Below are 23,681 nucleotides of genomic sequence, written 5' to 3' on the forward strand. Positions count from 1 at the left end.
TAATATATTGTTTGTGAATTAATCCTACAAAGTTTTAATGGGTACTGGTTGGATGCCTATGGATTTTACGGTATTCGCAAAATAGGTATACTTATCTTGGGTAGAATACTCAAAAGAACATGATAGGATGGGAGGAAACAGACAACGTTACAAATGAACTTTGATACCAAAACAAACAAATCGATTTAATTTTGGTTTAAATTTAAATTCAAATTTTCGTTAATAGTGATTTGATTTAGTACAATATATTATGTGTTATTGGTAAGTGAAGAGGATAAGTGTCATAACAGGTTGCTATGTTATTATAATAATTATCGTCAAATAGATAACGAAGGAAGAACGGATAAATCACCTCTTTGGAGTCACTTCTCCACGAAGGTCTCCGTGGCGCGAGCAGTTAAATTTTATTTTATTAAACAGTATTTCACATTTAATTCGAACACATTATATAATTATTTATTTATTTATTAACGCCCCTTTTCTGGGCTTTTCATGAGAATATTAAGAAATATACATTATTTAATGTACATAACTGAATTGCTTCATTAATAATATTTTATATTTGTTTAAACATAAATTGAAGATGTCCACGGTCTTGGTATATTTATAATACTATATAATATTGTGTACCTTCGGCATGTTACAGGGTGGTAACAATAGATACTCTCAGTATGCCCCAGGAGAAAGACCACCATTTGGAATCGAAATGGCTTCAACCGTCTTTGGCCATAGTCTCACATGTGGCCATTATAGTCCAGTTAGCAGGGAACAGTTGTGACTTGTGTGGTATTCATAAAAAAACCTTCTTGGCCTAGCGATTAAAGGACCTTTTATACGAATATAGATGTCGCGGAATCAACAGCAATCTGGCGTGCTCAAATAAATTTATTTTATTTTAATTTGTGATTTGTTTTATGTTATTTATATAAAACAATATTAATAATATTTGCGGTATACTTCATAGCGGAAACCATCAGTGACCTTCTGGTGATATACCAATATTCAGAAAAAATCAAGCTTAGTTATTTTTGGTGACCAACCTAAAAACATGCGTACCTAGCCAAAATGTAAGCTTCTAACTCCGGGCAGTTAGAACTCTTGTAAGGAATTCACATAAATGTATACATTATCATTATTTCAGTGTTACCCAATTGTAGTTAATACAAAATACAAGATTGGAGCTGACTCACTCCAATGTTGGCCCTCATGACGTTGTGTGGATTGTGGAATCCCCATATAGAGCCATCAAACAAAACAAACTTTCAGCAAACCAAAATACGGCACACGTCTCAAACAAACACTCCGTGTCCTCAAAAACACACTTATTTTGCCAGACAATAAAATTATCCACATGACTGTTGTTTACACAAAGCATTTGCATGGATGCTTTCAGCGGATTAAAACGGCCGGTCCTTCCGCTTTGAGATAACATCAACATAACACAATACGTACATATTGTGTACATTGTGTTAAATGTTCATTGTTCAATCACTGATCCAGTTAGAAAATAAACAGCGAATTCGGTCTACTTATATAAATACGACATAAGATTATTGTATTTTCTTTCTGGGAAATACGGGTTAGAGGTTAGTAAATCTAGGCGTGAAGCCTCAGGTTGGATTCTGTGGAATGGAATTTTTTTAAATTTAAAAAAATATATATATTTTTAAATCCAGGGAGGAAAACATCTGCCTTCATTAAAACAAGGGAATGTATTAAACGGGTTTCCTTTTTGCACTATAGTCAAGAGTATTGTGTCCGAAAACAAAAGCAAAAAAATTACACATCAGTGATACAGCGTGTAGTTATTATGATTATTTCACACACACGGAACAATGCTTCTGTTAAAAATGTGGCAGCATGCTTAGTTTACAATAAAATATTAATCATATAATATTTGTGTTATTTTCCGAATAGATATCATGACTACAATTGCCGATATATTAGGAACCAAATTTTATAAAACAAATGCTTTTTACTGATACCTTGTTACGAACTTTTTCAATACATTCGTTATAAGCTATTTTAACACGTAAACGAATAAATTGCATTAAGATTGATAACAGTATTTCAGATCAGTATGTTTTCTCTGTGTGCACATAACATACGTGAACGAACAGCGTCATTTGTTATTTTGAAATTCACAGTGAGCAATTGGTTTGAACCGAAAAACGTTTTTTCGCACTTCGAGCCATGTAATGTAGTGTTAGTCTGCTGAATTATAAATGATTTACTACATGTATGAATACCCTGGGGCGAGAATGTTTTTTTTTTATTCAATCCTTTCAACCGGTACAAATTTATTGTTTCACAGTAAAAAGAGTTCAAATTCTCAGAATTTATAAGGTAAAATGACGTTAGAGTTTGCCGAAGTCGTAAAATAAATTATATTCGAATGTACTGGATTGAAAATTGGCAAGAAACTGTAAATTTAACTGCAATCACTGGCACGTTTTTGACATAGAGATTGAGGTTGTTACTTTGATTTTTTTGACCTTCACTGAGATGATAACATATATTCAATTTCTGTTTAGTTTTAATAAGTATATATCTACCTACATGAAACTTATCTTAACACGCTAAAAATATCTCACAAGTAATCTCAAAGCTTTTAATGGCGAAAAGCTCAGGTGGGTTGCGTTCCGCTTCGTGTCGATTAAACGACGGTTAGGGTGATGAGCTAAGGTATTTTCCATATAATCTCTCGCATTCATCCCCTAAGGCTCTAGCGGTGATGCAAGCTCAAAAGGCTTTACTTGATACAATATGCGTATAACAAAATTATACCTGAACCCTTTTCGATCGATCTCAAGTAGACAAGAGAGTGTAGAAAGTTGGTTCAATCTCCATACAAGCGTAACTACATATTACGTTGGAATAATTTTATTGATGGATGGAGGTAAAGGTAAAGGTACAATGTAACGGCCAATCCGTCGGATAGGTTAGTTCCTCTATCTCTATGGGTGGGTTGTTATCTTTTGAACTCGAAGAGTTTTTGTTTTAACGTTAAGAGTCTTTGAACTAATCGGAGCCTCTTCACAGATGTGATAATTATACCAAGATCGCGAAGAACCCTTCGTTTTTTATTGTGGTATAATTACGGCGGGAAGAAATAAATATTTTTGAAAAAGAACCAGAGGTCAGATACAAATAAAATGGGGCTGATGACTTTTCACTTTGAATGGGTACAATCCAAAAATACGCGTAAACACCAAAGCAAATGACTTGAATCCAAAAACCCGACAAAGAAGAAGAATACGCTATTTCTTGAAACAATATTAACAACAGGTATTCAAATAATTATGAATTAACTCTATGAAGTTCGTTATCGCTCCCTCCAGGAAGTGGGAGATTTTGAGTTGGATAATAATTATAAAAGATATACCTTACACATCGAATCACCCACCCATGTTTCATTTCCATAACACTGAAAAGAGGGTGCACTCATTCCCCGCCCCGCTTTACCACCTAGTATCTAGTGACTAGTCACTTCCAGGACAGGACAAAAAAGTCAACAAACGTATTGTCGTCGTGCATCGGAGTGGCTCAGGTCTTCACCTAATTAACAAAGGATGTAGATGATGCGGCCACCTCCATGATGGAAGATCCTTTAATTTTAATTTAATTATATTTAAATTAAAGATTATTTATGTTATTATTAGGTCTTTTTTTACTATTTTATTTAAATGTAATAGCTGTATTATATATCGTGTAATATGGCAGATTAAGATAACACTATCCTCTCAGTCAAAAAAACCTTTAAAAAAGTTTTTTAAAAAATATTTTAAAAAAATCACATTCTGCTGTTTTACCAATTCTCTACTACTGTATGCAGGTGAGACCATCGGGACGTTTTCTTAGAATCTATTGGGAAACCGGGTTTCTTATTAGACCCTTCGTGAAACCCTGTACGAATTTTCTCAGTTTTTACGTCGAGAAAAAGCAGCAATATCATAGTTACCTATCTCATAATTAGGAGAGCATTACTTATGAAGGGCTGTTTTACTGAATTTGAACAACTAATCAAATGTTACAGTTAATTTTCATCGTGTGTGAATTTTCTATTCAAGTTCTGTTATTTTTTCAATTTTGCGAAACAACTGTCCAGAACATGAAAAGAACATTTAAAATTTGATGAATTGTTCAAATTCTCTGAAACAACCCGTTTTTAGTATTATTTAACTAATAATTATATTTTAAAGCGTAATGTATAATAATAATGTTTTCACCACAATTTAGGAACATTTGAAAAAAAAAATTGTAAGCAGATCCTGAGAATAAATAAAATATTGGTTATAAAGATTACACGTAAATTAATATTATATCGGTCATGCAAATTAATATTACATGCAAATTCATATTACCTACATCTGTTATAAAGATTACATTGAAAACAATAAACAAATTATAGCCAAACCAAATATTTAGTGTTGAACAGGGGCGGTTCTTTCCTTAGGTCAATTGGTTTTTGACCACGCAAAATTATAAGACAACAATAATAACAAATTATGAGCATCAAAACAACTGATTTTATTCTTCATTTATTTGAAATGTACCGCGAAATAGCAGGGCTGCGAGCGGGGCGGCTAGTGATGAGCAGTGACATATATTGTTTCTAATAAGAGCTTTCGTTCACAAGTACACACGATTTGCTGGATTAATTTAAATAATGTTTATGACTTTGGCATCTTCTGTCCCCATGCGTGCCATAGAATAAACGAGATGGAACATTATCTTTCATCTAAGTAAGAGTTAAGTACTGAAGAAAGTTTAAGAACGCTTAGGTCACGGCCGTGAGAGAGAGAGCACGGATATGTTGTTATCGATGTAGATTGAAGCTGTAGAAGGAAATAAAAAATTTAAAGATCATTGTCAAATAGAAACGCATTAGTAATCAAGTTAACGTACCACAGCATAATAAATTACTTTTTCTAAATATGTAAATAAAAAAACAATTTTCTTATCCAAATATTTTTTTTATAGTGGGATCCAGTAATTTGGTAGTAGTTTAGTTCTAGTTAACAATGATTCTTCGTATTGCTACTGTTAAATAAGATATGTTTTATTTAATTATTGAAGACAATATTAGCAATTTCTAAACGAAAATCTGAAACAGAAAAATCAGAAAAGGATACGGTCACATCTAGGACTCGAACCCAGGACCCTTGTCTTTCCGGGAAACCGCTCTACCAACTGAGCTAATGGGACCCTATCCCCCTCGGTCACTTTTAACTGTGTCATACTTCGAATAAGAACTACAAACATCGTCTTCATTTTTTCACCGCACATTTTTACTGGCAACTATCTTTATGTATGATCGCAAGATTCAACCCGAACTAAATGCAATCTAGACAGCTTTTTTTTAGATAAACTTATCATATATTTTTTATTTTTATTTTTAAAAATAAAAATAAAAAATAATACAAAAAAACCCATAAGAAACTAACAAACTGAAGATGGTGATTTTTTTTAAATATCTATCGCCTCGGAAGGATGTGCATTCTTTCTCAAGTACACAACAATGATAATGAAATAGTCACAGTAAAAGTCATCGTACCTCTGTTTGAACTATCACTTTTACTGTGACTATTTCATTCTTTCTCAGTACACAACAATGAAATGTGATAGTACCTCTGTTTAAACTTATATGCAAGCAAAAAAATTAAAACGCAATTAAACTAACATGAACATAAACACGAATACCTTCCAACAAGCGATAATTTATGAACCGTTTGTTCAAAAAAAAATACTGAAGTTATTTTTGAGTTTACTTCCGGAAAATAAAAAATCTGGTGACACGTTGTTTTCTTCGAGATATATGCAGAAGATGAAAACAGGTGTACGGACAATGTTTAACTAATGTGTGGCTGCACACCTGCACACCTTAGATGCCAGTGAGGAGAGAGAGTTATTTTTTAGTAAAAGCTTGATGAATAATGTTATTTTGTCGGTTGGCCGAAAGAAGTCATTTTAGCATTTTTTGTCAAAATTGTAGTAGAAATCACCTTTTCTGTCATGGTTTACTCAGTAAATGTTGAATAAAAGTTAGTAAAGCTACATTAATTTTACAAATAAATCATCAGAACTATGTGTTGATCTTATGATTTAGGTAAGATTGTCATATAATAAAAATAAAAATAGCAAATCCGGCTACAAAAACTTGATGAAGTGATCCCGTGTTCATAGTATGTACATGTACATGATTGTTTTTCTTTGGTACAGTACAGCTATCACCAAGTACAGCTTTATTATTTTTTTCAATTTTCGAATTAAACAAAAATTTCTAATTCGCATTTAAAAATAATTGTAATTGATAAATTAAAACAGATACAAAAATCGTTTAATGATTTAAAAAAGTTATTATATTAGTTTGACTACCTGTATAACTGATAAGGTTAGTTGAACGTTTAAAGTTATTAATTAATTAAGAAATTATCTCAGAATCCAAATTTTGTCACTTAATGACTTCTGCCAGTGCTTCTGGCATTAAGCCGACAATTTACACGACAGAATAGTACAATAAGTGTTGAAAGAAATAAAACACATTTAGTATTGTAAATAATTTGCGTGTATCTTGATCAAATTTATAAAAATATTTATTGGAATAAAAGAAACCAAAAATTTCCCGACGATTCACAATTAGATTAATTTTAGGTATAATTTCAATTAATTTGCATAAAAATTCTTATGGTTTCATTCAATAAACTTTTTTTTGTATGACAAAACAGATTTAAAAAAGAGTAAATACAGTTGATCAAATATTACGATATACATTTTATTAAATATTACGATAAAAATAATGTATTTTAAAATGAGGTAATTTTTTAATACTTACTACTCTATTCAATTACTACCACTTACTAATATATTTTTAAAATTCTATGAAAAAAATAAATGTTTGAACAAGAACCTCAACAAACATTTTTTTTCTTTGTGTATGATAATAATGTAATTATTTTGAGATGTTTGAAAATTTTAAAATCAGATAATCATTATTGTTGAAATATTGATAAAGTAAAGTCTTCTTTGTGATGGCACCAATATAATATTTTCGTAAATCTAAATTACATATTAAAAATAAGTTTTTATTTTTCCGTCATATTTTTTTCCAGTATTAAAGCAATACATACAACTAAGCATATCAGTTAGCTAACCTCTTAAAAAGGATTAATGTTTGCTTCTACAGGGCACAAAAATACTTGCCTATACATATACCTATCAATAAAAATTCAATATAGTTATAAAAGTATACAAAAATAGTTGTCACACGATAAAACGCTAAAATCTCTTTAACTTTAATGGTAAAGTATTTTACTTATAGTTAACAGAGTAGATAAATAATAAGCTAATCGTAATATTAAAAAAAATATTAAATAATATTATTATATAACTTTACTAAAAGTAGGTACGTTTAATTAATGACATTATTAGTTATATGAAGTTATAAGTATTTATGACTATGCTTTGTTTTTAGAGTAGAGTAGTAATTGGAAATATTAAGTATTATTTAATATGTTTACGAAATATTAAATAAATGAATTAAATAATGTAATTAGTATCAACTCCCATAAAAAAGATTGGTATAAATACAATAAAATGAAACAATGCGGGAATGGAGTGATTTTTTTACTGGGTTTTATAAATATTAGGTTTTATCTTTAAAATTATGTTGCCAGAATAAATATACAGATTTCAATTTTATTTCAGAAACTTATTATACGTCCATAGGCAACTAAACAATTATTTTTAATGAAAACTAGTTTTAGACAAAGTTTTAAAGGTAAACTTATGTTAAAAATAGATGCAAAATAATAAACAACCGTGGAAGGATAATATTTTCCAATCAAACTTCATTTTAAACTTAAGTCAGTTCAAAATTATAAAAATACACAAATCTGTTATTTTTCTATTTCCAATTGGAGAAACAAGAATAACATCCATTCAAATCTCACAACATAAAATCCAATTATAAATAAAATGTCTACTTAAAGACACAATCTATAGAAAAACAGTTAAAAGAATCGTAATGTTTTGTTCATTTTGCATCCTGGATACATTTTACAACAGGTTGTTTATTGTTGATTTTCATGACATTGTTGGGATATCAGAAGATCAGGTCCTGAAAGCAATTAAAAAAGATTTAATTAAATATACCGATAATAATTATTATTGCACTTAATTCAGGAAAAAAAATTCTTTAAATGCTTCTATTGAATATGTAATATTTTATTTTCATTTGACTGCAAATGAAAGGGAACATAGAACAGAGTTATTATTAATATACTAACGATTTAATACTCACTATTTAATGCAAACCGAACTACAGAACTGGCATCGATTTCTTTTGGACCATCTCCAATTGAATTGGTTATTATTCCAGAGCTTTGTGCATCCACAATATTTCTTTGACTATCCAAACTCGACGAAGGAACTATATTCCGTTGTTCATTTTGTGTCTCTCGCGCTCCTTGGTCTATAACTGTGACTTGGGAGTTTTGGCTGGCAGAACTAAGTCTGGAATTCAAGTTTTGCGCGGTTGTCGCTTTTAACATATCTGATTGTTCCGGATTATTATCGAAGCTTTTGTTACTTGTTGGTATATTTTGAAGATTTTGTTGGCTTATTCTAAAGCCCGAACACAGTGTTCCTTGTGGGCCAATCCTCTGTGCGTACATTGGCTCCGGTGGACCGATTTTGGTTGTGTATATTGGCTCAGTAGGTCCATGTGATCCTGTTCTTTGTGATTGATTCGGCTCCGTAGATTCATGAGTTGTCATTCTCTGTGCGTAAATTGGTTCTGTTTGTCCTTGTGGTGCCATTCTTACCGCATATATTGGTTCACCTGGTAATACTGGGGGTGTTATTGTTCTGCCCGAGCTCCGCCTTCTCTCTAAAGAGCTCATTCTCATTTCCGGCATATTATTTCTGTGCAAGGGCATTCGCGCATATTGAGCACTAGGATTCAAGCTTTGGTAATTTATACCAAACCCAGTAGCGTACATAGAGAAATCTTTTGAGTTTCTTCCAGAACTTGAGCGATTTAATGCTATCCTCTGCATTTGCGCTTCTGAAACTTCGTGGGTCGTTCCTCTGTTCAAAGGAACCATTTGCGAGTAAATATTTCCTTCTTGGTCTTGATATTCAGGGTAAGCATAGTTATCTGGAGAGTTTGTAGACCTCAATGTTACTGGTGGATACATGTCTTGTGGTCCTAATCTCACTCCAAGTGGGGTCATATTGAAGTCGTCAGTTTCTTGCCCGATGATGGCTATTTCTTGGGCAGCCAATGATTCCTCGTGCAAAGCGGAAAGTGCTCTAGACGCCCGCCTACCGTCTCTTCTAATGTCAGCGCATGGTCTAATCATGACTGTTGGCGCTCCAAAGTGTAGACCGAAGCCATTTTCATCATCGGGTGCTGCGTACATTGAGGGGCCGGTGCTGAAACACAAAAATATGTATGAATATAACTAACTAACTAACCGTCACGCCCTTTCTCCGCAGGGGTAGGCATAGAAGACCGACCAACAAACAACTCGACCTTGGCACACATTTCTTGCCTCATTCACATTCAGGCATCGTCTCATACATGTTCTTCTATTATTCTGACTATTGACATGACCCGATTCAAGTATCTGATTCACTTGATCGTGCTGTGTCTTCCTTGGGCATCCCTAACTTCTTCTACCATTCACATTAGGGTCATATATACTCCTTAAACTCCTTTCGTCATTCATTCGCTCATAATTAATATAATAATAATACTAACTAATAAGTAAAAAAATTAACTAATATAACATCAAAGTAAAAAGTTAAATTGAAGAATTGTGGTTGTGGTGTGAGTTACGTTGCTTTTGACACATAATTCTTGCCATCATGCTTTTTTTCATTTAAAGTTGTACTGTACGGTTTTTCAAGATGAGTTAATTTCACAATATAGATACATTTTGGTTACTCATTTTTATTTAACAGTGAGTGTTTATTACATTTGTTACTAACTGTATACATTTTATAAGTACATAACTATTAATGTGAAATCAATACATGCTTCAAAAGAAAATGTCTGGGAAATATCTTCGCTGGTTACCGAATTTGATTTAAAAACCTTATGTTGGTTATTTTGTTAAATTGAGTAAAAGGCAGTTATTATGATTATTTAAACTATCCCAGTACCAAAATAATGCGTGTAATATTCTAGCTTACACAGATTCTCGTTTACTGGCATCAGTTCCGCATCCGAACGTGGACCCTCTCCTTTTGCAGATGACCACAGCTGAGGCGCTAATGATTGCCAGCAGTATGAGCATGGCGGCTGCGACCAGAGCTCCTAGGATCATAGCCATGGACTGGCTGGGAGGCGAGTTCAACACTTCTTCAGAGGATTTGTCGTTGAAGTTGTGGTATTTATCTAAAAAAAATAAATGCAATCTGAGAAAAAAAAAATTGTGGGCCTACCCACAACATGGATAATAGAAATAAATGGGTGATATTTTTTTTTTTTTTTTTTATTATTTAATAAATGTTTACAAGTTACATGTTTAGACATTTTTTTTAACTACCATACTAGGCTAATGCCCGTGTTGTGGTAGTTATACATGAAATAATAATAACAATGACATAAAAGAACTAAAAAATACTTATAGTAACATAAGTATGTAAGTATAAATCATAATGAAGTAATAATAATAAAAATAACTTAAAAGAACTAAAAAATACTATTTTATAGAAACATAAGAAAGAATTAGAGAAGAAAAAAAAGAAAAACAAATTTGATGATAAATAAAACTAAAAACAAGTATATTAAAATTAATAGTAAACTGAAAAATAAAGAAAAAGTATATGTATATTAAAAAGATACAAATAAAAATTAAAAATATCAAACATTAAGATTAAAATTTAAACATAATTAATGTAGATTGTTTAATGCATATAATTGTTTGTGTGCAAGTTTATATAACTTAGGTATTATCTATAAGACAACATGTTTATGTTCAACACTTAATTTTAATTTTCGTGATATGAGACAAGTTGGAAAAGAAGTTTTTAATTTTTTTTTTGTGTTAGGAACTCATATAATCTTTGAAGAAAGGTCGTCCCCTTTCAAATATCCATTGATGTACACGAGCAGTAAATATGGATATAGAATTACTTGACTTTAAGTCGGTACTCAATGCATTGTATATTTTAGGCGCGATGAACCAGAATTGCCGTTGAGCGAAAGAGGTTTTAGTTTGAGGAACCACGCAACCCAGGTTTGATGAAAAGCGGGTGTGAGCTTGGTGTTGTGGAGCCAACAGTAGGTTATTTTTTCGTATGTAACAAATGCTTACCTTAGTAAATAACTGTCGTATATCTAAGACCCTGATTTTAGCAAAGAGTTCATTAGAGGGATGGGTAGGTTGGCATTTAAATATAATTCTCAAAATTAGTTTTTGAACTGTAATAATAGGATTAATAATGGATTCAGCACAACCACCCCATCCCACTATACCATACGTTGCTATAGATTGGAAAAGGGCAAAGTATACGCTTCTTAAAGTCTGTAAATCAAGGATGGACCTAAGGGAGCAGAATACATGGCAGAGTTTACGAAGTTTGTTTACTGTGTCACTGATATGGGCTTCCCACCGTAGTTGGTTGTCTATGATTATTCCCAAATATTTAACTGCATTTGATGATTTAAGGGTAGAACACGTGCAATTTATATTAGGTGTGATTTCGTGAGTGTGTAAATTGAATGAACACGAGTGAATAATAGGTTTAGGGCAGTTGTTGGGTACATTATGTTTGCGGATGGAAAATGTCATATATTGGGTTTTGTCGATGTTAAGTGTGAGGAGGTTTGTGTCCAGCCAATGTTTTACTTTTAATAGACCATTATTAGCTTTGTTAGTGACTGATTCCCATGTTACATCTTCAAATATTAGAACAGTGTCATCGGCAAATGATAATATTTTACCTCCAATATTCATGGCACAAAGTGAGTTTATGTATACAAGAAATAAAATTGGTCCTAGTATACTGCCTTGAGGTACACCAAAGGACATAGGTAATTTTTCGCTTATATGTGTTTTGTCAGAGTGGATGAGAGTTTGTTGTGTTCGGTTCATTAGATAGTTTTCAAACCATGTGTAGGCTACTCCTGTTATTCCAACCCGATGTAGTTTTTTTAGCAGTAAGGAATGAGAGACCGTATCAAATGCTTTCGCAAGATCGAGAAAGACAGCCAGTGGTTTGCGACCAATGTCAAGATTATAGGAAACGATTTTCGTGAGGGCAGCTATTGCATCAGATGTACTTCTACCTTTGCGAAAGCCATATTGGTTGTCTGATAATATGTTGTTATCTTCGAGGAACTTACACAGTCTATGTTTTACAGCTTTTTCTACAATTTTAGATATTGTGCTTAGTAAGGATATCGGTCGGTAGTTATTTACAGATAATTTGTCACCTGCTTTGAAGATTGGGATTATTGTAGCCTGTTTTAAGGAGTTAGGAAAAGTACCAGTTTTGAAGCTTGAGTTGATTATGTGTTTAAGAGGGGGGGCGATAAATTTTTGGAGGTGTTTAATAATTTTTGCCGAGATGTGATCTATTCCGGTGGAGTTACTGTTTTTGAGAGATGCTATTATTTCCATAATTTCTGATTCAGTAGTGGGAGTGAAGTGAAACGGGTTGTAGGTCAGAGTACTGATAGGTATACCATTTGCAAGATCTTTCTCTGAGACGTTTTTTCTGGCTAAAATTTTTTTTGCTAAGTTGGGACCGATATTGCAAAAAAATTGATTGAAATGGTCGGATATTTTTTCAGGTTCAGAATTTACATGTATTGTTTTGTCTTCGATATTAATTTTAACAATAGGTGTGTCGGTTTTATTAATGTTGGCTATATCTTTTATGATATTCCAAATTTTTTTTTTATCATCGGTAGCTTCACTGATTTTTTTTTTGTAATAATCCCTTTTAACAGTGTCAATTATTTTTTTGCAGTTATTTCTATAACGTTTGTAGAATATGAGAGATGCATAGTCGCTAGGGTTTTTCCTACAGAAGTGATGGATCTTATCACGCTTTCTGATACAGTGGAGAATACCAGCAGTGATCCATGGTTTAATTTTTGTTTGCGATCGGTTTGTTTTAGTTTTTGAATATGATGTTGCTTTGGCCAAGTGGTTATGTAAAGTATTTATAAATAAATCGCATGCAGAGTTGGCATCAGTACAAGAATAGATGAGTTCCCAATTTTCTTTCGAGACATGATCTAGGAGAATTTCATAAGAAATCATTACTTGGGGTGGAGCATTTTGAGTTGGTTTGTGAATTTTTTTGGTGATGGAAGTAATGATTGCATAGTGGTCTGTTATAGTTGATTGATATACAATGGATTTGTTGTCTAGTTTACTCTTAACGAACACATGATCTATACAACTACTATTGTTTATGTCTGATTCTCTTGTTGGAGAGGTGACAGCTGGCAAATATCCTAATAAAGTTAGTGCATTTAGGTATTCGTTGGCTTGAGGATGCGTTTTGTTGATTATATTTATGTTAAGGTCACCAATTATGTAAGTGTTTTGGCAGTGTTTTATGTTTGTTAATATTTCTTGTAGTGAGTATAAGAATGGGGTTATATTATGTGTATTCGGAGATCTGTATATAGTAAGGATTGTTATGAGGTTATCAAGTTGTATTTGAAGGCAGTTGGCGTTTTTAATTCTGATCTCTTTGACTGAGTGTGGGATGTGATTTTTGATGTATACAATAACGCCATCGTTTTGAGTTTGGTTATGTATGAAAGCGTACCGACGGTCGCCGAGCTATTATCAAACTGCACGGACTATAAAAGCGGTGCGACCAAAGATATTGTTCTTCTAATATCTTTGGGTGCGACGGAGCCAATGAAAGTTATGCGTTTCACGCCGTTTGCTCTTTCTTCGTTCCTTTCCCATAATTCGTGTCTTAACTCGCACTTTGGTTCATACTTGTATACGCAGCCTTATATTGCGCGATTTGAGTAGTATGGGTGAAAGATTTTGGTGATACTTTGCCCGCACTTCCACACCAATAACGTAACATGGCCCATCTCTCTTGTCTATATTATCTATGGTGTATCTGTGTACCTACTAAACACTTTACAGGTTTAGACACTAAATGTTCTCTACTTAATCAAAAATAAATCTTGATCTTGAAACAAGAGTAATATCAGTGTATATATGAAATTTATTAAAACCGCCCCTTTTCCCATCCCTCAAAGCAAACTAAAGCCTGGGCCACGCCTGGAACTTCAGTAAGTATTTATTAATTATTATAAGTCTTATTTATAAAAATGTCAGTTTCATAACGCGTTCAGATGCAAAAACTACTTTATAAAAGGAATAAATACTAACAAAGTTAATTCCATAAATTCGAAAAGTTTTATTTCCAATCCACGATCCACTGAAGTCGAACTCATTCGGAGTCTAACACATTACAGGCTCTCGCGGTAGATTTATTGTGTTGCGAGCCCTTTGATGGCGATATAAATCGATGGATCATGCTTGACCGCCTTAGCAACAAGTTACAGCGGCAATCACTCGGAGTTCTCTTTACCAAGACTGATGGGGAATCCAAAGCCACTTTAGCACCAAAAGCTAAGAATTTATAATATATTGTTGACACAGAGACCCAGTTTGATGAATCGAAATGTGATCCCGACAAAGAATGTTTCTTCAGTAATTTGCTTGACATTGAACTGGCGATACCTTTTTCGTCAATACTCTTTTATTTTCAATGGTTTCCTCTCAATAAACGCGTACCTATATGGTATAAACCTTCTCCTATTCAAATCGAAATAACATGTTTCGTTTAACTAGAAAATCATAAAAGGCAATAAAAAAGTTGGCATCAAAAGAAAATTCATAAAAGAGCCTCTTTATTACAATATTACAATCTGTAGCCGGATTTTTTTATTTCCTTTCAGAAACGTTTTTAAATGTGAAATCGAAAAAAAACGCTTTATAAAATTATGAGTTGGGAAGATTTTTGTTTTTTGGGTATGCGTAATAAATATCTGATTCACGATTATTTTTTAACACAGGGCAATTTTTTAAAGTAAAACACACATTTTGTTTCTTGGGTACTGATACTTGAAGAAATCTCGCGTGAAACGAAAAGAAAGAAACCTTCAACAGAAGAAACAAACCGAATTTTCAAAGGACATTGTTCTTGTTTTTATTACTTCTTTCAGATTTTCAGGCATATTTTTTGAATTCTTAAAATAATCGTAAAGCTGAAAAAAATTTTTTTTTAAATAAACAGATCATCTGGTTTCCTACTTTATCTAGATTTGAACTTTTTTATGGAAAAATTTATTTCGTTAAAAATATGTACATTTTACTGTCAATCTGACGTAAACATACTAATGGCTGAATTGCACCTGCCGAGTTACCGGCCAAGACTGCATTCGTCCGAGTGATGTGATTAGTAGTCAGTAGTCACTCGGCCTAGTAGCTGGCGAGTGATTCAGGTGAGACAGTATATAGAAACAAAGTCCAATGACTCGGTCGAGTAAATACCCCCTCCACCTGCATACTCAACTCGGCGCTTCAATCGTTCTCCACTCGGTCACTGCGATCAGCCTGGTCAATCAGTGAAAGAAAAAAACAAAACGTAGATTTTTTTTTTCGAGTTATTGACGTTTATTGTTATAAAACTATCATAATTTTTCATCACGTCTCTTCTAAATGTGATCACCTCTACTCCACAATAAGTTGCTCGACCGAGAAACAAAGCGAGTGACTCAGTCGAGCACTCGGCAGGTGTAATTCAGCCTTAATATTATGAATACATTTATTCCTCAGAATATTTATGCGTAATCGTTGATGTATTTTTATTTTTCAATGATAAAAGAACTTAAACAGGACTCACAGAGCTTCAATATTAATTTTGAAACTGTTCAAATTTTGTGAAACAACCCGTCCTAAGTGGTTTTTATTACCTGCAGCAGCCAATTCCTCCGAAACAGTGATATCCCTCAGTTTGGCGGGGGATGACCTTCCCCTGGCGTTCTCCCCGTACACCAAGAGACCATAGAGCCTCCCTGGCCTCAGTCCGTGCAGTGCAAATCTCGGCTCTCCCCCGGTCTCTCGGTACAGGGGCACTGACTGGGCTTCGGGCCACGCACCCTACATAAATAGAACACCATAAATACCATAGATAATGAGAACAAACATCGCGCTGACTATCACTGAGGTACAACCACACTGAATATCAAAGAGGCGGACGAAATTAAAGTTGTGTATTTATACCAACCAGAAATATCCACAAATATTCACAAACATACATTTTTACGTTCATTTAAGTTCGTTCGTTTCAATTTACGCTCCATTTTTAAAAACGGATTTTTTTTTTTTTGCTTTCGGGATAAAAACACAACATCCAAACAAGGTGTAAAATCTCGCAGCACCGATCCGCTCTTACGATTTATCGAAATAAATCTGACATCTTTATTTATTTCATGACTATTTTTTACCGATTTTTTGAATGTTTTTTTTCAGGAAATACTTCTTTCGTTTTACAGCCTCACAACATACCCCAATAAGGAATGACTACTTAATGAATAAACTACTTATTGTGGGTTTTAATTTGAATTATTATAATTTATTTTCAATAACTTATTTTACCCACAAACGGAAAGCGCCAATGTGATTCCTATTTTTTATAATTATTATTTTAATAGTACGCATTAAAAAAAATATTACCATATGCAAATATAATGTTGTTTTATGGGAAAAAAAATATGGAATTAATATGTGCAAGCTTGTTTGTATTTAAGTGTCGGTGTGCATTGCATTTCGAAGAAGGGATCAACATACACAGTTCATGTGTTAATATCCCATAAATAGTGGTGAAAAAAAATTTTTTTTCAATTTTTTAGCATGTGTGATAAAAATAGCATTCGAGACAAATATGTTTATTTACTTTTCGCATTCGTTTTGTGGCCATAAAACCACAAATAAAGTCATCCAATAATTACCTGATCATTCATGGTCGATATTTCGTTATCAATTTCAGTAGGCGGCTTCACAGTGCTGGGCGGCCGAACTCCAGCCAGGACCTCGAGGACGAAGTGCTGGGGAATGCCGCCATCGGCCCCTGGGCGGCAGGTCACCTCGAGGGTATTGCTGCCGTTCACGAGGGTGCATTCTTGGGGTGGCTCTGGAACCTCTTCAATAAAATGATTATAATTGTTTTAATTGAACCGTTGACTGTGTATTGTGGAACTTCGGTGAACTTGTGAAAAAATGAAGTGCCTAAATATCATAAAGCCGTCAGAGAAGCCTAGGATAGGGTCAAATGACAAGTATATAAGTATATTTTCAAGCGATATTTAGCACAAGCGATTCTGATCTAATTCTTCATACGACTTTTAACTGCATAAAGGTAAATAGTTTTTTTTAATCGTTTTTAGTATGCGGGACACCGGTGTCCCAAACACAGTTGACAGTTGTATACTTGTTTTGTGTAAAAATGACTGATTAATTAACTAATTATGATTTGAAGCTTAAATATTTGCCGATAACTTTGCTAAAAACATAAAGGATTTGAAATGCCAAAACCTGGGCAGAAATTTATATAAAACCTATGATCTACAAATCTGTCTGTCGTATCTATTTTTGCGGAATGCGCAATTTAAAGAGCTAAAAATTATTTAAGTTTTATAAAAATAAAGTTTATTAATGTGATATATACTTTGTTTATGTGATATATACTACGTTTCATTTCATAATTTAAGTACGATCGCAAAAAAAACTACTGAAATGATCGATGTGAAAAATATCGCTTTCTTGAAATCCTATATAATAAGCTATAAATAATTTTTAAAATCATGGTTCGGTTTAAATGATGTCACACACGATAAAAACACGTATTCTCAACATATAAATGTAACACTTCCTTTCCGCTAAGTCAATAAAAGTTATACACGAAAAAAATAATTCAACAGCCTACCGAAAAATATTCGAACAATATAAAACATTCAATGCTTGATAAAAGAAATTGTTAAAGACCAATTAAATCAATCTTTAAAAAAAAGATCTTCGTTAACTTAATAAAAAAAAACTTTCCTACCAAAGTTTAAAAGTCTAATAGTCCTTTAATAGTTAAAAAAGTCCAAATTTAAATGCAAAAGGAAAATCTTCAATTTTCTTAAAAACATAATAATTGTTCAATATTACAGAAACCAATGAGCATGATGCTCACTGCTCTACTAAGCAAAAACGTTCGCTTCTATAGTAGAGATAATAATAATATAATTAAAAAAATAGGAAATTAATGTAATAATTTAGATGTGTAAATTTAAAAATATTTAGCTAATGTTCAATATATGTCAACTTATTGAATGTGCATAATTGAATGTATCGAAAAAAAATAAAAAATATGTAACATTGTAAGAGTTTTTCTGACAGATAAAATCAAAACTATTTCCTTTAAATCATAAATTAATTAGAGACCAGTCGTGTAGGCTTTCATTAAGCCTCAGGTGGCTACGCCGCGCTGCGCCGCGAACATTGTCGGGTTACTATTAGTATGGTGTTTTGGTACCATTACCTTTAAGTTAGTTACCTTCACTGTAATAATGTATGCTTCCCTGTTACACGGCTTTACCTGTAAGGTAAAAACTAGAAAATCACAATACGGATGCAGAATTTAATTGTTATATAAAATGAAATTACATTGTTCGTAGAAGTAGCGTTGTTGCTTATTATAATAAGATAACCTTTACTGTTAGATTCATTATTATAGTTATCGCCCGGGCAACAGATAAAAGTTTGATCTAACAAAAGATACACAGATAATTACAAATCATAGAATATGCATGTAGATGGGTGAGGTATGGTGTGGCGAGTGTCATAATATATATGTAGATGGGTGAGGTATGGTGTGACGAGTGTCATAATATACATGTAGATGGGTGAGGTATGCTGTGGCGAGTGCCATAATATTCCGACAAAACAAATAAATTGTAAAAGCTCATATAATAAGCATAGACTTGATGCAATATTTTTGATGTTTGTTTATTTTTCATTTGTTTTCTGATTCATTGGGTGACAACGACTAAGCTGGGCATGTGGAGAGAATGCCAGTTATCGAGGCACTGAAATTTATTTTGATGTTGGTTTCCTTTTGATTTTGTTCAACCGAATTCTAGGTGAACTGAACTGAATCTAAACGGAAAAGGATAGGAGGAGTGCAGGAACGCCTGAGGATAGGAAGCAGATGGCAAGGGATCGGAGCATTATTTGGTGTGGAAATCAAAAAACATCATGGGACATAGCGCCGTGATAATTATAGGAGGGGGCACTTGAAGAAGAAGAAGGATGGAGAAAACACAATAATCATTAAAAATCAGATTTTTTGTTCGATTTCAAACAAAGAAAAAGCCAAAATACCGTATCGCAACTGCTACACCACAAGCTATGATGCAGTCCGAGAGTCTACGCTAATCCGCTACGGATATTTCAACACATTTGCCGGAATTAGTATGGTTTAAGAAAGTTGGCGATCGTAGCTTACGGGGGCGGTACTTCAGCGTGCAAATTAAGGCATTAAGTACAATTTTATCAGCACCATTAGGTGTAAGCATTTCCGCTGAGCACATCATAAAAGCTGTTTATGAATAAAAATGGCTGGATATCCTGTTTGCTTTCCCCGTTTCCGTGTTTATTTTTAGGCATTTGGAAGAAGAGGGAAAGTTGAGATGTTATAAACAGTGGGAACACGCCATTTTCTAACACTGCAATGAGAAATAAAAAAATATATTTTTAATCTTATTGTTTAAAATTAATTCCATTATTAAGCAACAAAAAAAAAACACTATTAATAATTTTTAACAAATCCTAACTTTTCATTTCTCAATGATTTGAAATGTATAATGAAATGTTGAGAAATCATGTATTTTGTAGTAGTTTAATAAGCATTTTCACAGTCATGTAATGTGGTTAAATTTCGAACAAAGTTTTCGACATCAAAAGGTTTTGTGTAAATTTTTATTACGATATGAGTATGCAGTGAGAAATCGTCTTCGGATTACTGTGCTAGATGGACAAATTTGTTCAAAAAAATAATCAAAATTGTGGAATTTTGTAAATTGAACATAAAAATTTCACTTCATTTAGTGGTTAGACGGAGAAGTTGCGGGTACCCCGGAAAGAAATTTAATCAAGTAAATCAAAAAATTCTTGCCTCGGATCGTATTAAGAGTTCGATTGAACAAAACGAATTTATGTAACGTTTTAAAATAAATGTAACAAGAAAAGATAAAGGACAATAACCACCAATTTTTCAGAAAGTTAGTACCTAAGTTGATGTGTTTTAATTAAACACTGTAGATATATTTGGCTAAATCTGCGAGTAAACTGACAGTTGCAGTAAGCTCTATAAACGGTTTCCTTGATTTGATTGGCACAATGCATGGGAGTTACCTATAACATTGCATCCCAGGCGGCATCCTGCACTGAGTTCCACATTATTAAGCTGTGACAGTCGGCAGTGCAGCGGGGCAAGTAGGCACCCTGATATTTAGATGTCTCTAAGTCGGTTCTATCGCAGCCCGAATATCGTGATATTAAATTAAAGATCAGATATTTAAACTTCGTATTACATCGTGATTATGAAGCAACACATACAACATGCTAATGAATGCTAATTCACAAGTAGTTTGAATAAATAATTACATAGGGTCACTTTGGTTTCTTAAAAGGCAAACATTTATTTCAAACTTTGATGTTTTATACTGTAAAGTTTCTTAACGTTATTGCAGCCAGATATGCATTACAAAATTGGTAGGATACTAGCTTTCAGCATGTTTCAAACTTGTTATTTGACTTCAGTACAGGAATTTAAAGAAAAAACTTAAAGAAAGTCAAACATTCCCGGGTTACGAATAATGAAATTTGAAAAATCTCCTAATACATATAAACATATTGGAATTGATACCTTGACTCCTGGATCGAATCTTGCAATTTAGCCACTGACCTTTCAATATAATAAATTATATTGGAATTGATGCCTTGACTACTGGATCAAAACCTGCAATTTAGCCACTGACCTTTCAATATAGTAAATTATATTGGAATCGATTCCTTGACTCCTCGATCGAAACCTGCCAACTTTGCCACTGACTTTTCAATACAATAGAATATATTGAATTATATCGGTATACGTACATACCTAACAAATAAAATTGCACATTGTATATTATTTAAAAATTTGAAATTCTTAAAAAATAACTGTAGATTCTCTTGTCGTCATTAATATAATCCTTTTTTATGCAGTGACGTAAAGGAAATGAATAAAATGAAAAATGCAGGTGAATGAAACGATGAATGACCGGCGAGATATGATTTGGTGATGTACTTTTCCTATCGCTACAGAGACATGGCATTTTGTTAAGGATAGTTAGTACTCTAGAAGAACAAGTAAGATAGTTGAAATATATTGTTTGGTCTCCGCGAATGTTCGACTCAAATACCCTGAATGGCGACTCATTTATTTATGTTTAAACCAGTCAGTCCTCAACAAAAAATAGACTCACCGGAGCACACGGCAATCTTTTCAAGCAATTTGGCTTACTCAATGAATTTAAAATCTGCTAGGAAACTAATAAAAATATATACTTTCATAAGAAGCCGACACTGTGTGATATAAAATTATAAATTAAATAAAATAAAACAATAAAAGTAGTAATTATTTTATTGCAAATACTTAAAAAAACACTCACTAAAACATCTAAATCCATAAAATTATGTTCCTAACTTTAAAATATAGCTTCAAATAAAGACTGAAAACTGATGAACTTTCTCATCTCTCTTTCCTCCTCACTTCTTTCAGACCCTCACTGAACATAATCCAGGACTCGTTGAGGCTCGTTTTTGAGACTTGTTTTTATTCCGAGTGGTGATATTTTCAAAGGCGATACTTACTGAGAGTATTATAAGGTAAAATAAGGTTTGATAATTAACAAAATTCATGTATGGTTCTTTGGGCATACATTTATCTTGGAAACATAAATGAAAATCTGATTATTATGGTGAGATAAGGAATGTTTTTAATATACATTTTAATATGACATCTAACATTCTGAACCGTAGGGCAACAAAATTTTTGTAATGTTAATTGTAAATTTAGCATAATTTTTGTTTATTTATTTGCGCGTGCCGTTTTTACTAACCAACTCTACCAATATGGTCATTGTACACTTTTCTCTAAACTGTGTTTCCTTATTTTAACTTTATTTTATAAAGATTAAACAATAAACGGCACCGATACATTTCCCGTACAACTACATAAATATCCTTATAGTTCAAAACTTTTCGTAATAGTGGATTACTAAAGAATTCCTGGCAGAAAGACATTTTTGCTCAAAAGCCAGAATCTCCACAATTCGACGAAAACGGCCGCCATAGCTTCGCAATCGCCAATACCCATTCCGGCTATCGGCATATCGGCAGTGACATGAGCCACTGTGCGATTTACCGTTTATTCAACCCCGTATTCATAATGGCGATTAATATTCATGCAGCTATTCGGCTACACCCCTTTTTGTGTTTCGGCGTGGCCTTTGTAATTCATATGCTTTAATGCGATGCAAATTATCTAGCCAGCGTCGGTTGTATTGGAAAATAACATGGGCGGAGTTGGGATCGATAGGCAGTTTCACAACTCGAATACTTGTTGATTTTGCAATTTTGCATTTTAATATCGAAATAGTGGAACTGTTGTTTCATGCCTTATCACAATGTGCACACGAAAGCGGGTCAAAACCAAAATACAGCAAACGGAAATATATTATTTTTATATTAAAATCTAGTCACATTTTGCAAGTAGTTCCTTACTAAGTTTCACCCGAGTATTAATTTTTTGTTCATTAACTTTACATAAGAGACCTTAAGAAAAATTGTTTCCCTCTGGGCCTATATCATCATTGGGAATGCGGTGTGAATGGTATTCTTAGACAAAGATAGGAGAAGAAGTTCTGGGAAGGAAAAAGGTATAATGTGTGGGAAGGAATCTGGAGATTAGTGTGTCTAGGAGTGACGGATGAATCCATCCCTTCTTCTGCGGTGAAAAGTGTTGTTGGTCGAAAAGTGACGTTGGGTCGATGGAGTCCGACTGGAGAGGTCAAAGGGTCACCTCAACCGGCATCTCCAGATCCGGCCCGTCAGACGTGTGAGTAAGCAGACGCTTCTGCCGTTAAGACTTGGACAAACCTTCCCCGATGAACCTAAGCACTCCTAAGAAGTCATCAAACGTAGCAAACCACTTGAGGTAATATTAATACTAGGATACGGGAGAGGTCATAGTTATCCAATAAATAATTCCGAAGGGCGGCACCATACGTGCCTCCCAAATTCAGTATTAAAAGTATTTTTCGCTCTTATTGAATAAACCAATAATATGAAGCAGACTGATTATATTTTCTCAAAAATAATAAGCCAGAAAGAGCCGACAATATTTGAAAAACTCCTTACATCATAATTTCAATCGAAAAACGTTGCTCTTCAAACAATGGAGGACTTAGTTAGCTACGGAATCAAACTTTAGAAACCGATGGATCACATTAAGTGCGTAAATATCTCCAAAAACATTGGGAGACGTTGCTCTTCAAAAATGGATGAAAGACATCTGTAAATTTAAACTATCGG

At 33.2% G+C, this 23,681-nt stretch overlaps 1 protein-coding gene across 1 annotated transcript in view; it reads right to left on the minus strand.

Annotated features, from left to right (window-relative positions):
* Positions 1 to 7,813: 7,813 nt before the first annotated feature.
* Positions 7,814 to 23,681, minus strand: part of LOC149416900 (protein turtle-like) — a 359,283-nt gene continuing 343,415 nt past the window's right edge. Inside the window, exons 13-17 of the mRNA XM_089641342.1 lie at positions 17,012 to 17,202; positions 15,974 to 16,160; positions 10,201 to 10,405; positions 8,303 to 9,438; positions 7,814 to 8,119 (exon numbers count right to left, since the gene is read on the minus strand). Of these exons, the coding sequence (XP_089497468.1) occupies positions 8,073 to 8,119; positions 8,303 to 9,438; positions 10,201 to 10,405; positions 15,974 to 16,160; positions 17,012 to 17,202 (1,766 nt within the window). The 3' untranslated portion in view covers positions 7,814 to 8,072. The remainder of the gene's footprint in view (positions 8,120 to 8,302; positions 9,439 to 10,200; positions 10,406 to 15,973; positions 16,161 to 17,011; positions 17,203 to 23,681) is intronic.

This window comes from Hesperophylax consimilis, chromosome 16, assembly GCF_061612785.1.
Source record: "Hesperophylax consimilis isolate HC1 chromosome 16, BYU_Hcon_1.0, whole genome shotgun sequence".
Classification (NCBI taxonomy): domain Eukaryota; kingdom Metazoa; phylum Arthropoda; class Insecta; order Trichoptera; family Limnephilidae; genus Hesperophylax; species Hesperophylax consimilis.